The sequence below is a fragment of the Hemiscyllium ocellatum genome, chromosome 3, assembly GCF_020745735.1.
Source record: "Hemiscyllium ocellatum isolate sHemOce1 chromosome 3, sHemOce1.pat.X.cur, whole genome shotgun sequence".
Classification (NCBI taxonomy): domain Eukaryota; kingdom Metazoa; phylum Chordata; class Chondrichthyes; order Orectolobiformes; family Hemiscylliidae; genus Hemiscyllium; species Hemiscyllium ocellatum.
This window is the reverse complement of record NC_083403.1, coordinates 138,975,449-138,991,099: the sequence shown is the minus strand read 5'-3', so window position 1 is coordinate 138,991,099 and position 15,651 is coordinate 138,975,449. Positions and strand designations below refer to the sequence as shown.

At 39.9% G+C, this 15,651-nt stretch overlaps 1 protein-coding gene across 1 annotated transcript in view; it reads right to left on the bottom strand.

Annotated features, from left to right (window-relative positions):
- Positions 1-15,651, bottom strand: part of LOC132834812 (protein LYRIC-like) — a 99,960-nt gene that overhangs the window by 26,100 nt on the left and 58,209 nt on the right. Inside the window, exons 6-7 of the mRNA XM_060853863.1 lie at positions 14,412-14,486; positions 6,113-6,211 (exon numbers count right to left, since the gene is read on the bottom strand). Of these exons, the coding sequence (XP_060709846.1) occupies positions 6,113-6,211; positions 14,412-14,486 (174 nt within the window). The remainder of the gene's footprint in view (positions 1-6,112; positions 6,212-14,411; positions 14,487-15,651) is intronic.

The window sequence follows — 15,651 nt, the reverse complement described above, 5'->3', positions numbered from 1 at the left end:
GACTTGAACACCATAAGTTCACATCTAAGAACTGATGCCTTATAATAAATTGAAAGCGAGGATCTGTCAATTATGAGTAAGAATCCTTAAGCTTGTTGTAACTAAAATATTTTATATTTTACTATCACAGTTAGTGACTGATAATGATTCTTTGTGTCTTGCAAAACTGACTTTCCTGCAATATTAGTCTCCCAAACGATGAGGAAAATGTCATTCCACTGCCATGTGGGCTAGGGAGACAGGAACTGTTACACAAAGTGTCCAATTTAAAGGTGCAGAATCAAGAGATAGCAAGGCCACTGAATGTCATGGGGTGATGAATACTTTCTTGTTTCAGATGGAATTGACAGGCTCTTGTGTGGCATGAATGTTACTTTCCATTTGTCAGCACAAGTTCGAAAATTGTCCACATTCAGAATGCTTTGATATCTGAGGAGTCATGAATGGTGCTGAACATTATGCAATCATCACTGGATGATTCCATTTCTGACCTTATGATGGAAGCACGGTTATTGATGTAGCAGCTGAAGATGGTTGTCCCCAAGAACTCTGCAGAGATGACTGGCATCCAACAACTATCTTTTATGTGATTGATATGACTCCAGCCAATCAAGAGCTTGCCCACTGATTTCCGATGACTTCGATTTTATTAAGGCTCTTTGAAGCCATGGTTGGTCAGACACTTCCGCAATGTCAAGAACAAAACTTACCTAACCTTTGGGGACTGGAGCTCTTTTGTTCCTGTTTGCATCAAGGCTGTAACAAGATCAAGAGCTGAGTGGTCCGATTGGAACCCAAAACTGAGTGTCAGTCAGCAGGCATTGTTTCATGCAAGTTCCACTCAATGAACCTGGCAATGACCCCCTTCCATCATTTTGCTGATGGCTGAGAGCATACTGAAGTGGCAGTAATTGACTAGATTAGATAGTCTGCTTTTAAGGAACAGGATACTTGCAGAGAATTTGCCAATGTTGGGTGATGTCAGTGTTATAGCTGTCTTAGGACAGCGTGGCTAGAGGCATGGCTAATTCTGGAGTAGTACTTCATTACTCTTGTCAGAATGTTGTCAAGGCCCAAAGCCTTTGCAATATCCAGTGCCTTCAGCCATTTCTTGATATCACGTCGACTGAATCAAGATGACTAAAAAGACAGGCAACTGTGATTTTGGATTGCTCAGAAAAAGAGCTGGAAAAGCGCAGCTGGTCAGGCAGCATCCAAGGAACAGGAGAATCGACGTTTCGGGCATAAGCCCTCTGAAGAAGGGCTTATGCCCGAAATGTCGATTCTCCTGTTCCTTGGATGCTGCCTGACCTGCTGCGCTTTTCCAGCAACACATTTTCAGCTCTGATCTCCAGCACCTGCAGTCCTCACTTTCTCCTTGCTCAGAAAAAGGCCAAGATGGATCATCCATGCAGCACTTCTGACTAAAGACGGTAGCAAATACTTCAGCCTGGTCTTTTTGCACTTACATGCAGACCTCCCCAATTACTGAGGAAAGAAGTATTGATATAGTCTCCTTTCGTACTTAGCCCACTACCACTCATGATTGGATACAGCAAGTCGCAGAGCTTTGTTCTCATCCATTAACTGTGGGATTGCTTAGTTCTGTTTTTCACATGCTGTTTCTAGTAGTTCATATACATATAATTCGGTGCTATATTTTCAACAGATTGACACCTTAGCCTTATGAATACAAGTGTGACTTCTGGCATACTCTTTAATATTCCTTACTGAACCAAAGTTAATCAGCTGGCTTGATAATAATGGAAGAATGAAGGACACACTAGGCTATAAGATTTGTTATGGACCAGGCCAAACCCCCTCTCAAAATATTTTAAGAAGATAGCCTAGACCCTAACTTTTTCTTATTTTAAAGATAACTGTGAAGTGGGTGTTCCAGGTGTGATGCAACTGGTCAAACCACTCGGTTTTAAGCAAAACAATTTACTTAAACATACAGTAAAACACAAAGAAAGGAGAATTTAGAATAACTTAACTATTGAAAAACTTAATCAATGTGATACAGTAACTATTACTAATTAACATCCCATAAACAGACCCCTTAGCAAAAAGGTAAATTCAAACACTGAATCTTACAGGCAGGAGCGACCAATATCCGTAGAGAGATTTCAGAGAAAGACAGGAATTCTTTTCTGTAGGTTGCAATACTTCTGGTACTCAAAACATCTTGTGACTGTTACACTTAAAATGAACTAGAAAATACCTGAACTGGCAGAACTGACCACTCCCCTTCCATTGTTAAACTGTTATCCCCTAGACACTTTGGCATCTCTGCCTTTACAACCTCTCTTGAAAAAAAACAAGGACAAAATAATCTTTTTAAGTGATTGCATCATTAGAGATTATAGGGTGTGGTTAAATAAAATTCCATTGCTGTTGATGGCCACAGAGCTGCATCAATGCCCAGTTTTGAGCTGTTAGATTTGTTCTGAATCTACCTCATTTAGCCATACAACAGATGGTACTGTCATGAGCTAGACTACACCCTCTCAAAACATATTAAGAAGATAGTCTAGACTCTAGCTTTTTATTTGTTTTAAAAGGTAAATGTCAGGTGCCTTATTTCAGATGCAACTTGATTGGTCAAACTACTCAACGTTAAGCAAAATATAATTTATTCAAACTCTATAGTTAAAATACAACTAAAGAAAGAAGAACTTGAAATAGCTGTACGGAAAACTTAACAGAATATTAGATACAATAATTATTACTAATTAACTGTTTCAATTTAGTAACATCCCATAAACAAAGCTCTTGGCAGAAAGGCAAATTCAGAAAACAGATTTTCTCACATGCAAAGCCCATTGTATGAAGAGAAACTGCAGCTTCTAGCTATAAATATAGGAGGGGAAAACTAGCTCCTACTTCTTCAAGACTCCAGCAGCTTTTGCTATATCTAAAAGCTGAAAAAAATAGAAATCCTGGGTTATGAACGCTGGCCACACCTATCCTGGCTGCTTCTCTTATTCCAAAAGAATCCCAAGGCCTCACTAGCTGTTTGTTACCACAGACTGCTTGATTCCACTCATTCAATCTCTCTCTTAAAAGAAACTAGGACAAAGTACATCTCTTAAAGCCACAGCATTGTTACAGTATGCTCTGCGTGAAGACAGGACTTTGTTTCGACAAGTACCCCTGGCATCTGGAGCTAGCAGACTGGTATGGATGATGTTCAGTTAGCTTAGTTTCCATCTTTTATTTCCCTCAGAATTTGCTAAAGCAACTATGTGCATTAGTTCAATCAGTAGTGGTGTGACTGAACCACTCCTGGTGACGGACATTGGATTTCCCCAATCACAGTCTATTCTGTTTTAGGTTTCCCTCAGTTGCTCTTCCAAAGTGGTTGTCATCATTCTGACAGAGAGAAGTGGTTGGTAATCAGCAGGAGGTTTCCTTTCCCCTCTTTGCTGCCATGAGACTTCCAAAGGTAAGTTCCCTCTGACTGTATACCATTGTGTGGCCACCCCGGTGGCTTATCCAGTTGTGGACAGGGTAATACAAGCAGGGATATGCAAGATCTCTACTGAAGAGCAGTTGAAGATCATTAGGTTATATGTTTGCTTGCTGAGCTGATAGATTTGTTCTCAAACGTTTCCTCACCATGTTAGGTCACATCATCGGTGAGCCTCCGATGAATCGCTGATGATCTGTCTCGCTTGTTATTTATCTGTTTTGGTCTGTTGTGGTGGATGTTCTCACTTTCAGTTCTTTTTCTGAGAGATTGGTTAATGGGGTCCAAATCGATATGTTTGTTAATGGAGTTCCGGTTTGAATGCCACATCTCTAGGAATTCCTGTGAGTGTCTTTGTTTAGCTCGTCCCAGGATGGATGTATTGTTCTAGTCGAACTGGTGTCCCTCTTAGGCTGTGTGTATGGATACTAGTGATAGTTGGTCATGTCTTTTGGTGGCTAGTTGGTGTACATGTATCCTGGTGGCTAGATTCCAGCCCATCTGTCCAATGTAGTGTTTGTTGCAGTCCTTGCAGGGTATTCTGTTTAGGACATTCATTCTGCTGGTTGTTGATATGGGGTCCATTAAATTCATCAGGAGCTGTTTTAGTGTGGTGGTTACATTTGTGGGCTACCATGATGCCTAGGGGCCGGAGTAGTCTGGTCGCCATCTCTGAGATGCCTTCAATGCATGGAAGGGTAGCTAGAGTTTCTGGGCGTGTTGTGTCTTCTTGTTTAGAAATCAGCATTGTGAAGATAACTAATTAAGGAAATTAGCTTAATCGATCTTTTCTCTACCTGGGGCTAAGCTAACTCAGAGCATTTAAACACACGAATCTCAGTGGGGCTTAGATCAAAGTGCTGAGAGTCAAGTGAATTAGTAAAGAAGATAAGGTGGTTTGCCTTTGCTTTTTTAACAAACGTTTTATCCTGTAGAATTTGTTTCATACTCTACTCGATTTGGCCTGAATCTGATAAATGGTTAGGGACATTCTACTCCTAAGGTTGCAAATACTACAAGAACTGTGATAAGGTTGAAACAAAATATAAAAATAAAAACAGACAATCAAATAAAATAATTAACTAAAATACGTTAAGGATGGTAAGACAGGTTATGTGTTGTGAATACAGTTGAAGGGAACTCTTGGATGCCAGCGCACCAGGGCAATGAATCTGCAATGAGTGTTTGCAACTCAAGGAGCTTTGGCTCAGAGTAACTGAACTTGAGGTTGAGCTGCGAACAGCATAATATATCAAGGTGTGGAAAGGTTGCTTGGATATTTTGTACTGTGAAGTGGTCACACCCCTTAGGATAAAGTCTTCAAATTTGTTTAGTGGTCAGGGACAGGGGAACTTAAGTACAGCTGAGGTAGGTAAGAGGACCCAGAGGGCAGGAACACAAGAGTCTTTGCCTTTGATCAACAGGTTTGAGGTTATTTCAGCTTCAGCTGAGAGGAAGGGCTGCAGAGTGTAAACATCAAATACAGAGTTCAATTTAGCATTGTCATATACACAAATAACCTTCTGCCCTGCCAACAATATATTTTATATCATGCAACAGTTTAGTATCCCTTCAGAACATTTTCACTAGAAACTCACTCTACTGATTTCTTTGAAAGTGACTAGCAGCTCGTGCCAAATTGTGCGTTCATCTGTGCTATGAATTTATATTATTTAGAAATTCAATGTCAGCTGACCAACACTAATTACAGGTAGTACTACCACTAATGACATAAATATCACAGCCAGGCTTAAGCTGGGGTGGAAAGATCTGAAAGTAATTGTCAATTTGGATGTAATTCAAAGCTGACTGCAATGGTTAGTCACCCATGATATACCATATCTTAACTTCCCACCATTACCTCAGTAGAGGTCTGGTGCAGGGATCAAATATTAGGCTTGGAACTGGGATAAGCCAGATCCTGATGTTTTCCCTGTGGTTACTATATGCCTAGCTCCCTAATACAAAGCAGTTAATGAAAATTATCACTCTAATGAAAAACAAAATCACGTCAGAAAATAGTGGATGAGAGAGTTTGGGTCTTAAGAGTCTGAGGCTTGAGCAGGAAGGGAGGGCTGAAGGAGGTCACGGGTTTCAATTTTGAGGTTCTCAGGAAGGATTGAATGAAGAGGGAAAATGTATAATTCACTTTGATTGCAATAAAACAAGGATTCAGTGAGAAGAGATGATGAAATGATACAATATTTTTGACCTGCCAGGACATCCTACTTGGAGAAGGTCAAGCCGTAATAAAGTGAAAATAAGATTTCAAGAGATGTAGGCAGTCCATGACTGTAAGACACACATCTCCATTTATTTTCACTTCACTCTCTTTGCAAGTCAGGTTTGACAAAAGTGGCCATTAAAAAGGCAAATTTCAACATTCTAAACCAAAGTAACTCATTTGAATATTTGCACATGGAGCTGCAAAAAATGCACTTACAAACCTGGACATTATTCTCAGATGAACTAGAACATTTTCGTTTAATTCTTGCTATAGCATCAGCTGGGAACCTTACTGTGTTGCCTCATACTGGTGTCAACAAAAAAGTTGTTACTTTCTTTAGGAATTATATTAATATTTTAATCATGCAATAAATTTGTGCCATGAAAAATGTTTAAATAATGAGACTTACTTACCTAGTCCAAGCCATGCTTCATCAATTGTATGAGAAGGCAATGAGGCACTCAAGTAACATCTTGATGGACTATCTTGAGATGAAGTTGTGTCTTGGGTAACTTAAGGTAAAAAGAACATTTCCTCAAACCAGTTCACAGTATCCTTAAAACACAAGTGGTAACTTACCATCTAATTTTGATATATAATTATGTCATACTAATGCTATTTCATACATTTATGAAGACAATATGACAGTTCATTAATTTACTAAGAATTGGCAATTTGAGGGAGAAGAGGTTGTGCATTATCATTGTATCCTTAATTTTGTCCGTACAACCACCACTGAAAATTAACATTTTAATTTTGGCATTTTATCATTTTAATAATTAACTTGACATAATCAAAGTACATCATTTATAATCGTGAAATTATTGGAATCAGGAGACTGAAATGAAACCATAGTGTCAGCCAAGGGGCTGAACTAGGCCTACTAGCTTATTGCCTCATTGAGAAATTACATGAAATGGCATTGGTTTCCTTTCTAACTACTCACAGAAGGGGCTGCCTTATCAAAACTGCTACATAAAGCAATTAAAAGTCTCACAATCTTATACATTTTAAAATCACTATTAGAAAGATGCATTGCAGACCTTCCCTTTCTTTTTCATTTACATTCCCCTCACGATGCTGAGGTCAGACAAGGTTGTACTAGCTAACTTCCAGAATGCAGTGTTTGATATTTTATCCAGCCATGGCACCAAAAAAAAACTAGCCTCTAGAGAACATAGGGATTTGAAGTGTGGGCAAGTGTCAATCACAACCTAGTGAATGCCTTTGGGTGAGAAGGCATTCTAATCACCCCACCGACTTTCGTTTTACCTGCTTTCCAGTCCATCGCTAGAGAATACCCAGGCCTATAGGAGCATCTGTGTTGACATGTGGAGTCTTAATGGTCAAATGGATTCAGTCTATAGTGGCCTGGATTATTTGCCAGCTTGGATATGGAAAAAGTTTTACAATATCACAATTAGAGTCATAGTTGTATCCTTTTCAGCGGGAAAGTGATAAAGGTGCTTAGCATCAAACTTAATGTCAGTCACCTGCTTTAAGTAGGAATGAACTGTAGACTGGCTTATCTGACAGATGTTGCCAGTGGTCTTCACAAAGAAGAGGAACCATCCCAGTCCTTAATGTTACCAACATATCAGCTGGCAGCACCTGAATACTTTTGTCATTTAACTGTTCAATCAAACTAAAGCATGAAGAAAGATTTCCTGAGGCTCACCAGTTTGGGTCTATAAACCTATACACTTGGACAGTAATGAAAGGATACACATTTCTTGAGGATTTTGTCAGTTATAGGGTCATAGAGATGTACAGCATGGAACAGAACCTTCAGTCCAACCCGTCCATTCCAACTAGATATCCCAACCCAATCTAGTCCCACCTGCCAACACCCGGCCCATATCCCTCCAAACCCTTCCTATTCATATATTCATTCAAATGCTTCTTAAATGTTACAATTGTACCAGCCTCCACCACATCCTCTGGCAGCTCATTCCATACACGTACCAACCTCTGCATGAAAACGTTGCCTGTTAGGTGTCTTTTATATCTTTCCCCTCTCACCCTAAACCTATGCCCTCTAGTTCTGAATTCCCCGACCCCAGGGAAAAGACTTTGTCTATTGATCCTATCCATGCCCCTCATAATTTTGTAAACATCTATAAGGTCACCCCTCAGCCTCTGACGCTCCAGGGAAAACAGCCCCAGCCTGTTCAGCCTCTCCCTGAAGCTCAGATCCTCCAACCCTGGCAACATCGTTGTCAATCTTTTCTGAACCCTTTCAAGTTTCACAACATCTTTCTGATAGGAAGGAGACCAGAATTGCACGCAATATTTCAACAGTGGCCTAACCAATGTCCTGTACTGCTGCAACATGACCTCCCAACTCCTGTACTCAATACTCTGACCAATAAAGGAAAGCATACCAACGCCTTCTTCACTATCCTATCTACCTGCTACTCCACTTTCAAGGAGCTATGAACCTGCACTCCAAGGTCTCTTTGTTCAGCAACACTCCCTAGGACCTTACCATTGAGTGTATAAGTCCTGCTGAGATTTGCTTTCTCAAAATGCAGCACCTTGCATTTATCAGAATTAAACTCCATCTGCCACTTCGCAGCCCATTGGCCCATCTGGTCCAGATCCTGTTGTAACCCGAGGTAACCTTCTTCGCTGTCCACTACACCTCCAATTTTGGTGTCATCTGCAAACTTATTAACTGTACCTATTATGCTCGCATCCAAATCATTTATGTAAAATGACAAAAAGTAGAGGGCCCAGCACCGATCCTTGTGGCACTCCACTGGTCACAGGGCTCCAGTCTGAAAAACAACCCTCCACCACCATCCTCTGTCTTCTACCTTCTAGCCAGTTCTGTATCTAAATGGCTAGTTCTCCCTGTATTCCATGAGATTTAACCATACTAATCAGTCTCCCATGGGGAACCTTGTCGAATGCCTTACTGAAGTCCATATAGATCACATCTACTGCTCTGCCCTCATCAATCTTCTGTGTTACTTCTTCAAAAAACTAAATCAAGTTTGTGAGACATGATTTCCCACGTACAAAGCCATGTTGACTATCCCTAATCAGTCCTTGCCTTTCCAAATACATGTACATCCTGTCCCTCAGGATTCCCTCCAACAACTTGCCCACCACCGAGGTCAGGCTCACTGGTCTATAGTTCCCTGGCTTGTCTTTACCGCCCTTCTTAAACAGTGGCACCATGTTTGCCAACCTCAAGTCTTCAGGCACCTCACCTGTGACTATCGATGATACAAATATCTCAGCAAGAGGTCCAGCAATCACTTCTCTAGCTTCCCACAGAGTTCTCAGGTACCCTGATCAGGTCCTGGGGATTTATCCACTTTTAACCGTTTCAAGACATCCAGCACTTCCTCCTCTGTAATCTGGATATTTTGCAAGATGTCACCATCTATTTCCCTACAGTCTATATCTTTCATATCCTTTTCCACAGTAAATACTGATGCAAAATATTCATTTAGTATCTCCCCCATTTTCTGTGGCTCCATACAAAGGCCGCCTTGCTGATCTTTGAGGGGCCCTATTCTCTTCCTAGTTACCTTTTTGTCCTTAACATATTTGTAAAAACCCTTTGGATTCTCCTTAATTCTATTTGCCAAAGCTATCTCATGTCCCCGTTTGTCCCTCCTGATTTCCCTCTTAAGTATACTCCTACTTTCTTTATACTCTTCTAAGGATTCACTCGATCTCTCCTGTCTATACCTGACATATGCTTCCTTCTTTTTCTTAACCAAACCCTCAATTTCTTTAGTCATCCAGCATTCCCTACACCTACCAGCCTTCCCTTTCACCCTGACAGGAATATACTTTCTCTGAATTCTTGTTATCTCATTTCTGAAGGCTTTCCATTTTCCAGCTGTCCCTTTACCTGTGAATATCTGCCTCCAATCAGCTTTCGAAAGTTTTTGCCTAATACCGTCAAAATTGGCCTTTCTCCAATTTAGAACTTCAACTTTTAGATCTGGTCTATCCTTTTCCATCACTATTTTAAAACGAATAGAATTATGGCCGCTGGCCCCAAAGTGCTCCCCCACTGACACCTCCGTCACCTGCCCTGCCTTATTTCCCAAGAGGTGGTCAAGTTTTGCACCTTCTCTAGTAGGTACATCCACATACTGAATCAGAAAATTGTCTTATACATATTTAACAAATTCCTCTCCATCTAAACCTTTAACACTATGGCAGTCCCAGTTGATGTTTGGAAAGTTAAAATCCCCTACCATAATTACCCTATTATTCTTACAGATAACTGAGATCTCCTTACAAGTTTGTTTCTCAATTTCTCTGACTATTGGGGTGGGGGGGGGGGGGGGGGGTTCTATAATACAATCCCAATAAGGTGATCATCCTTTTCTTATTTCTCAGTTCCAGAATGTATTTCTGGGAACATCCTCCCTCAGTACAGCTGTAATGCTATCCCTTATCAATAATGCCACTCCGCCTCCTCTCTTGCCTCCCCTTCTATCCTTCTTGTAGCATTTGTATCCTGGAACATTAAGCTGCCAGTCCTGCCCATCCCTGAGCCATGTTTCCATAATTGCTATAATATCCCAGTCCCATGTTCCTAACCATGCCCTGACTTCATCTGTCTTCCCTGTTAGGCGCCTTGCATTGAATAAATGCAGTTTAATTTATTAGTCTTACCTTGTCCCTGCCTGCCCTGACCGTTTGACTCACTTCTGTTCTCAGCTGTACCCGTCTCAGATCGATCTCTTTCCTCACTATCTCCCTGGGTCCCACACCCCAACCTTACTAGTTTAAATTCTCCCAAACAGTTCTAGCAAATTTGCAGATGTCTCCTCATGAAATGGTCCTCCTCAACCAATTTGCACAGTAGTCAGTCAACAATATATTAACACATGATCTAGGAACAGGAGTAAGGCATTCAATCCCTCAAATCTGTTTTCACCATTCAATAAGATCATGGCTCCTCAAATTTGCATTCTTGCCTACTATTGATAACCTTTCAAATCCTTGCGTAACAAAATCTATCTACCTCTATTATTCAAACACACTGCGTTGACTACTTTTTCAGGAAGAAAATATTTCAAAGATTCAGGGGGAGAACCAGGGCAATCCCTGACTTTTAAACAGTGACTCATATTTCTAGATTCCTCCATAACAGGAAACAGTACAATTTTGTTAGCAGGAATATGTACAGCTGCATATCTCCAGGGAAATATACCTTATCAAATGGAAACTTTCAGCAAGGAATTAAAACTACAGAAAATTTTTAAAAGTGTATAAAATATGCAAAAAAAAATCTCTGGACTGTTTCCAATGAAACACAGCAATCTTGGTTTATCTGATACTTGAAAGCTAGCCAGCCCTATTTTCCTGACAAGGAACAATACAGCCATTTGGGTTTACAGCATTAAAAAATATTTGGCTTGTTATGCTTGCGCAGTTCCTTGCTAAAGCAATTGAGAACTAACCCCACACTCTCCAAATAACTGAAAAATCATCTGCTTCAATTAGTTTCTTCAGCAAAACATTCACTTTGTGATAACCCTCTGCGTAAAGACATATCTCCAAAGTACTCCATTCATTTTCTTATAGGCAGATTAGATTTTTCTCCCCCACATTGCTAAGTCTCCAACCAGAAGCGATCCTATGAAGATTGTATGGGTGGGAGGGGAGAAACTTTCTGCTTGTAAAGGGTCAAGAACGTGAGGGCACAGATTTAAAGTGCTTTCCTACTCTAATGGGAACAGTTCCAGTACTTCATATCTTTCCTCACAATTATAAACTTTTCATTCCTGGTATCATCTTTGGTAACAATAAATTCTTCACAGAATCACAGAGATTCTACAGCATTGAATGAGGCCATTTGAGCCTACTGTATCTGCACTGGTTCTCCAAATAAGAATCATGAACTTGGTGCCATTATTCTGATGTTTCTCTGTACCCTTGCATTTTGGATGATTTGAATAAAAACAATGCCCTCTTAAATCCCTCAATTGAACCTACCTCCACTAAGCAGTGCATTCCAGACTTGAACCACTCATTATGTGGAAAAATTTTTTTTTTCTCATCTTGCATTTGATTCTTTTGTGAAGTACTTCAAATCTATGCTCTCTCGTTCTTGATCCTTTTACAAGCAGGAACAGTTTCCCCCATCCCATCCATTCAACGTTTTTATGATTTTGAAACTTCTACTAACTTTCCTATTAGCCTCTTCCCTCCAAATAGAACAGTTTCAACCTTTTCAATCTCATAATTGAAGTTTCTCATCTTGAAACCATTCTTGTGAACCTTGTCTTTAGTCTCCAATGCATTCACATCCTTTCTATATTGTGGCAACCAAAACAATATGCTTGCTGACATCTAACAGATGTTTATACAAGTTAGGCATTAATTGGGATGGCACAATGTCACAGTGGTTAGCACTGCTACCTCAGACTGCCAAGGACCCAGGTTCAATTCCAGTCTCGGGCAACTGCCTATGTGGAGTTTGCACATTCTCCCTGTGTCTGCGTGTGTTTCTTCCGGTTTCCTCCCATAATCCAAAGATATGCTGGTTAGGTGGATTTGCCAGGGTTAATGTGAGTTTATGGTAACAGAGTAAGGGGTAGAATGCTCTTCGGAGAGTTGGTGCAGACTTGATTAGCCTCCTTTTGAACTACAGGGATTCCACGAATTCCTTCCTATGTATTCTAGATCACAAATAATAAGGCCTAGGATACACTATGTTTTATTAACTGCACTCTGCACTTATTCTGCTATCTTCAATTAAGTATGCACACTTATATCCAAGACCAAAATGAATCACCTCACACTTCTCTTGCAAAGACCGTGCATTTTTATTTTTGTATTTTTTTCAATTGTGGACTGAAATGCGAAAAACAGATTTAATAACCAAGCTGCCTGGTTTGAAAACAAGTAATTTGATACTCATTCAGAGCACTGCTTGTATAGCTATGGGTTTATAGTGTCTGCAGGTGAACTGGAGCTGAGGGGTTATGTACAGATGGAGCTTTCATTGACAACAAGGGCTATTTGGTTAGTGATTGAGTGACCAGTTGATGACAGAGACATTCAGCCTGCTAATAACCATGTGATTGGTTCTCATCTAATAGTAAAGCTTAGGGCTGCAAGCAAGATACAGAGAAGCTATCAGAACTCCACCAGCAGTTGGTGAAAGCTGTGGCTTTTAATTAACAAGTCAGAGACCTTTTTGCAAGTGAATCAGCCACTCTGTACCTCTGGTAAACCAATGGAAGCATTTAGAGAAGGATGACTGAAAAGCGGTGTTCTGATCCACATCTGATCCCCTGTGAACAGGTACCACTAAACTGGTTTCCTGCTTATTCCTCTCCATCCATAACCTATGTTTTTCCTGGTCTGTACCTGTTTGTGCATGTGTTGTGTAAGGGGAAGAAATAAAGAGATTAGATCTTTAATTTGAAGAATTACAAATTGACAGTTCTAAGAAGGTTATCTAAGATTTTCTAAGATTACAAATAGATCTTGATCAATTGGGCCAATGGGCTGAAGAGTGGCAGATAGAGTTTAATGTGGATAAATGAAAGATATTGCGTTTTGGTAAAACAAACAAGGACAGGAATTATACAATTAAAAGTACAGCCTTGGTTAGTGTTGTAGAACAGAGCGAACTAGGGGTTCAGGTACATAATTCATTGAAACTTGCATCCCATTTAGATAGGATGTTTAAGAAGACATTTAGCACACATGCCTTCATTGCTCAGAACCCTGAGTATTGGAGTTGTTACATTATGTTAATGTTGTACAGGGCATTGATGAGGTCTCTTCTGGAGTACTGTGGCCAGTTCTGGTCGTCCTGTTATAGAAAGGACTTTATTAAGCTGGAAAGAGTTCAGAACTGATTTACTAGAACTCATTGGGGCTGTTAATCTGGTCCAATGAGGGAACTCATATTCTATGAAGTCCACCTGGCCGACCTCGTTACAATCACAACATCTCTGCTCCTGAGTCCAAGGATAAGTGTCAGACATCCTGTTCACTCTGAAAGCTGGCTCTGAGGGAGCTGGATTAGTGTCAAAGACTCTCCATGTGGCAAATAAAGGGTGACTTGGTGATAGAATCTGCAGAGTTATTTCAGTTATGTCTGAAAGTCCATGCATAGTACAATCATCTCTAACCCATTTCAAATGAGCAAGTGCAACTTCAATAAAGAGACTTGCAAGTCATGAAATCAAATGAGGGACCCAAGTTAAATCATTTGCTTATCCAGCTTTCCTTAACAGTACTGATGCTATGCTCCTTCCGAAATTGCATATTGGAAAATTAAACCTACAAAACTGGGGTCCATTTTTTTGAATCCAAGCTTACCCCCAACAAGGCTTTAGGCTACAAGTAGAATCTTAGAAAATGGAATTTAATGTCTGTGGCACTAGATTCAAATGCAATGAGTTGCTGTATTAAAACAACTCATACATTGTGCGGTGAAACATCAACAAACTACTCTGTGGTATCCAGCATTGCACGGCACTTATTTAAAACAGAAACTCGTGATAAATAGGCTGTTGTGGATGCTATTTATTAAAAATATCAAAATTTCATTACCATCTCAATTTATGGCATTATTTAAACTCTTCGATTGCATTAGTGTCTTATAATATATTGGTGACAAATCAGCAATCTCTATTTCTAAAGCAGTTCAATATAGCTCACTGCTGGCAATGAAATGAAAGTAGCATATTGACAGGCATGTTCTTGGTCACTTACTTGCTTCGGGAAGATCTGTAAATGCTCCAAAGGTCACAGGAGGGCTTCTAACACCTGCCTTGTTTTCCCATGTACCTAAACACAAATCAGCAAGATCAATTCAAGACAAAGCAACAAAATAGTTGTTCCTGAAATGAAGGTTTGGAATTTTTTGTTACACTGCGATTGGAATAAAAGTGCTTATAAACGGGCTCATTCTCCAAACAAGCACTGTCTGCTTGCAGAAATAACTATTAAATCAAGGCTGCGGAACAATCCAATTTTCAAACCAGTTATCAGTGTGAGTGTCACTTGTTGTAAGAAAGTCTCATCAGGAAAAACGGCTCTTGAAAACCATTAACATTTAATTATTCTGCATTTCAATGTGTCAAAGACTGAAGGAATTTAAATTTATAATCAAATTCTTATTTGGAAACAAGCTTCCTGATTAAAGTGGAAATTGTTGGAGAAAATCAGCAGGTCTGGCAGCATCTTTGGAGAGAAAGCAGAGTTAGCATTTCGAGTCCAGCTCTGAAGAAAGATGACTGGACTTAAAATTTAGCTCTATTTTTTCTCCACAAATGATGTCAGACCTGTTGAGTTGTTTCTTTTTTTAGTGCAATCTTCTAATTATCGAGGGTTGCTTAGCTGAGTTCACTGTTCAACTGGTTTACGATGTAGATGCCAACAATGTTGATTCAATTCTCAGACTGGTTGAAGTTACCATGACAGACTCTCCCTCTCAACCTCTCCTGAATTGTGGTGACCCCCAAGTTAAACCACCAGCAGTCCTCTCTCTTTCTCTCTAATGAGAGTGCATCTCTGTGGTTGTCTCTGAGATGATGGTGACTTATAATTATTTTACAAATGGTTAATTTATAAAGTTCTTTACATTGTGATGTTAATATAGAAGATTACACACGAAAACACCCAACACGTTCTTGTAAAGACTCCCACACCCTGAAAACTCATGGATAGGTGTAAATGCAAAGTCAAATTTTGTAAATACTGACCATATCCGTCCATGCACTTTCAAATTTTCTACAGTAATCTTAATAAAAAATTACAAATCTTATCGATAATATTTACTGTAAACTATTAATCTAACAATGCAAGCCACCAACTTCCCTTACTGTTTCTCTTCCAGCTCCTCCTCCTCTCCCTTTTATTCCCTCCTTTTCATCTATGCCCTTTTTTTCTTTGGTTTCTTTTGTTGTCCAGGTAGGTCTCCTTTCCCTCATCATTTATTTCTCACATATCC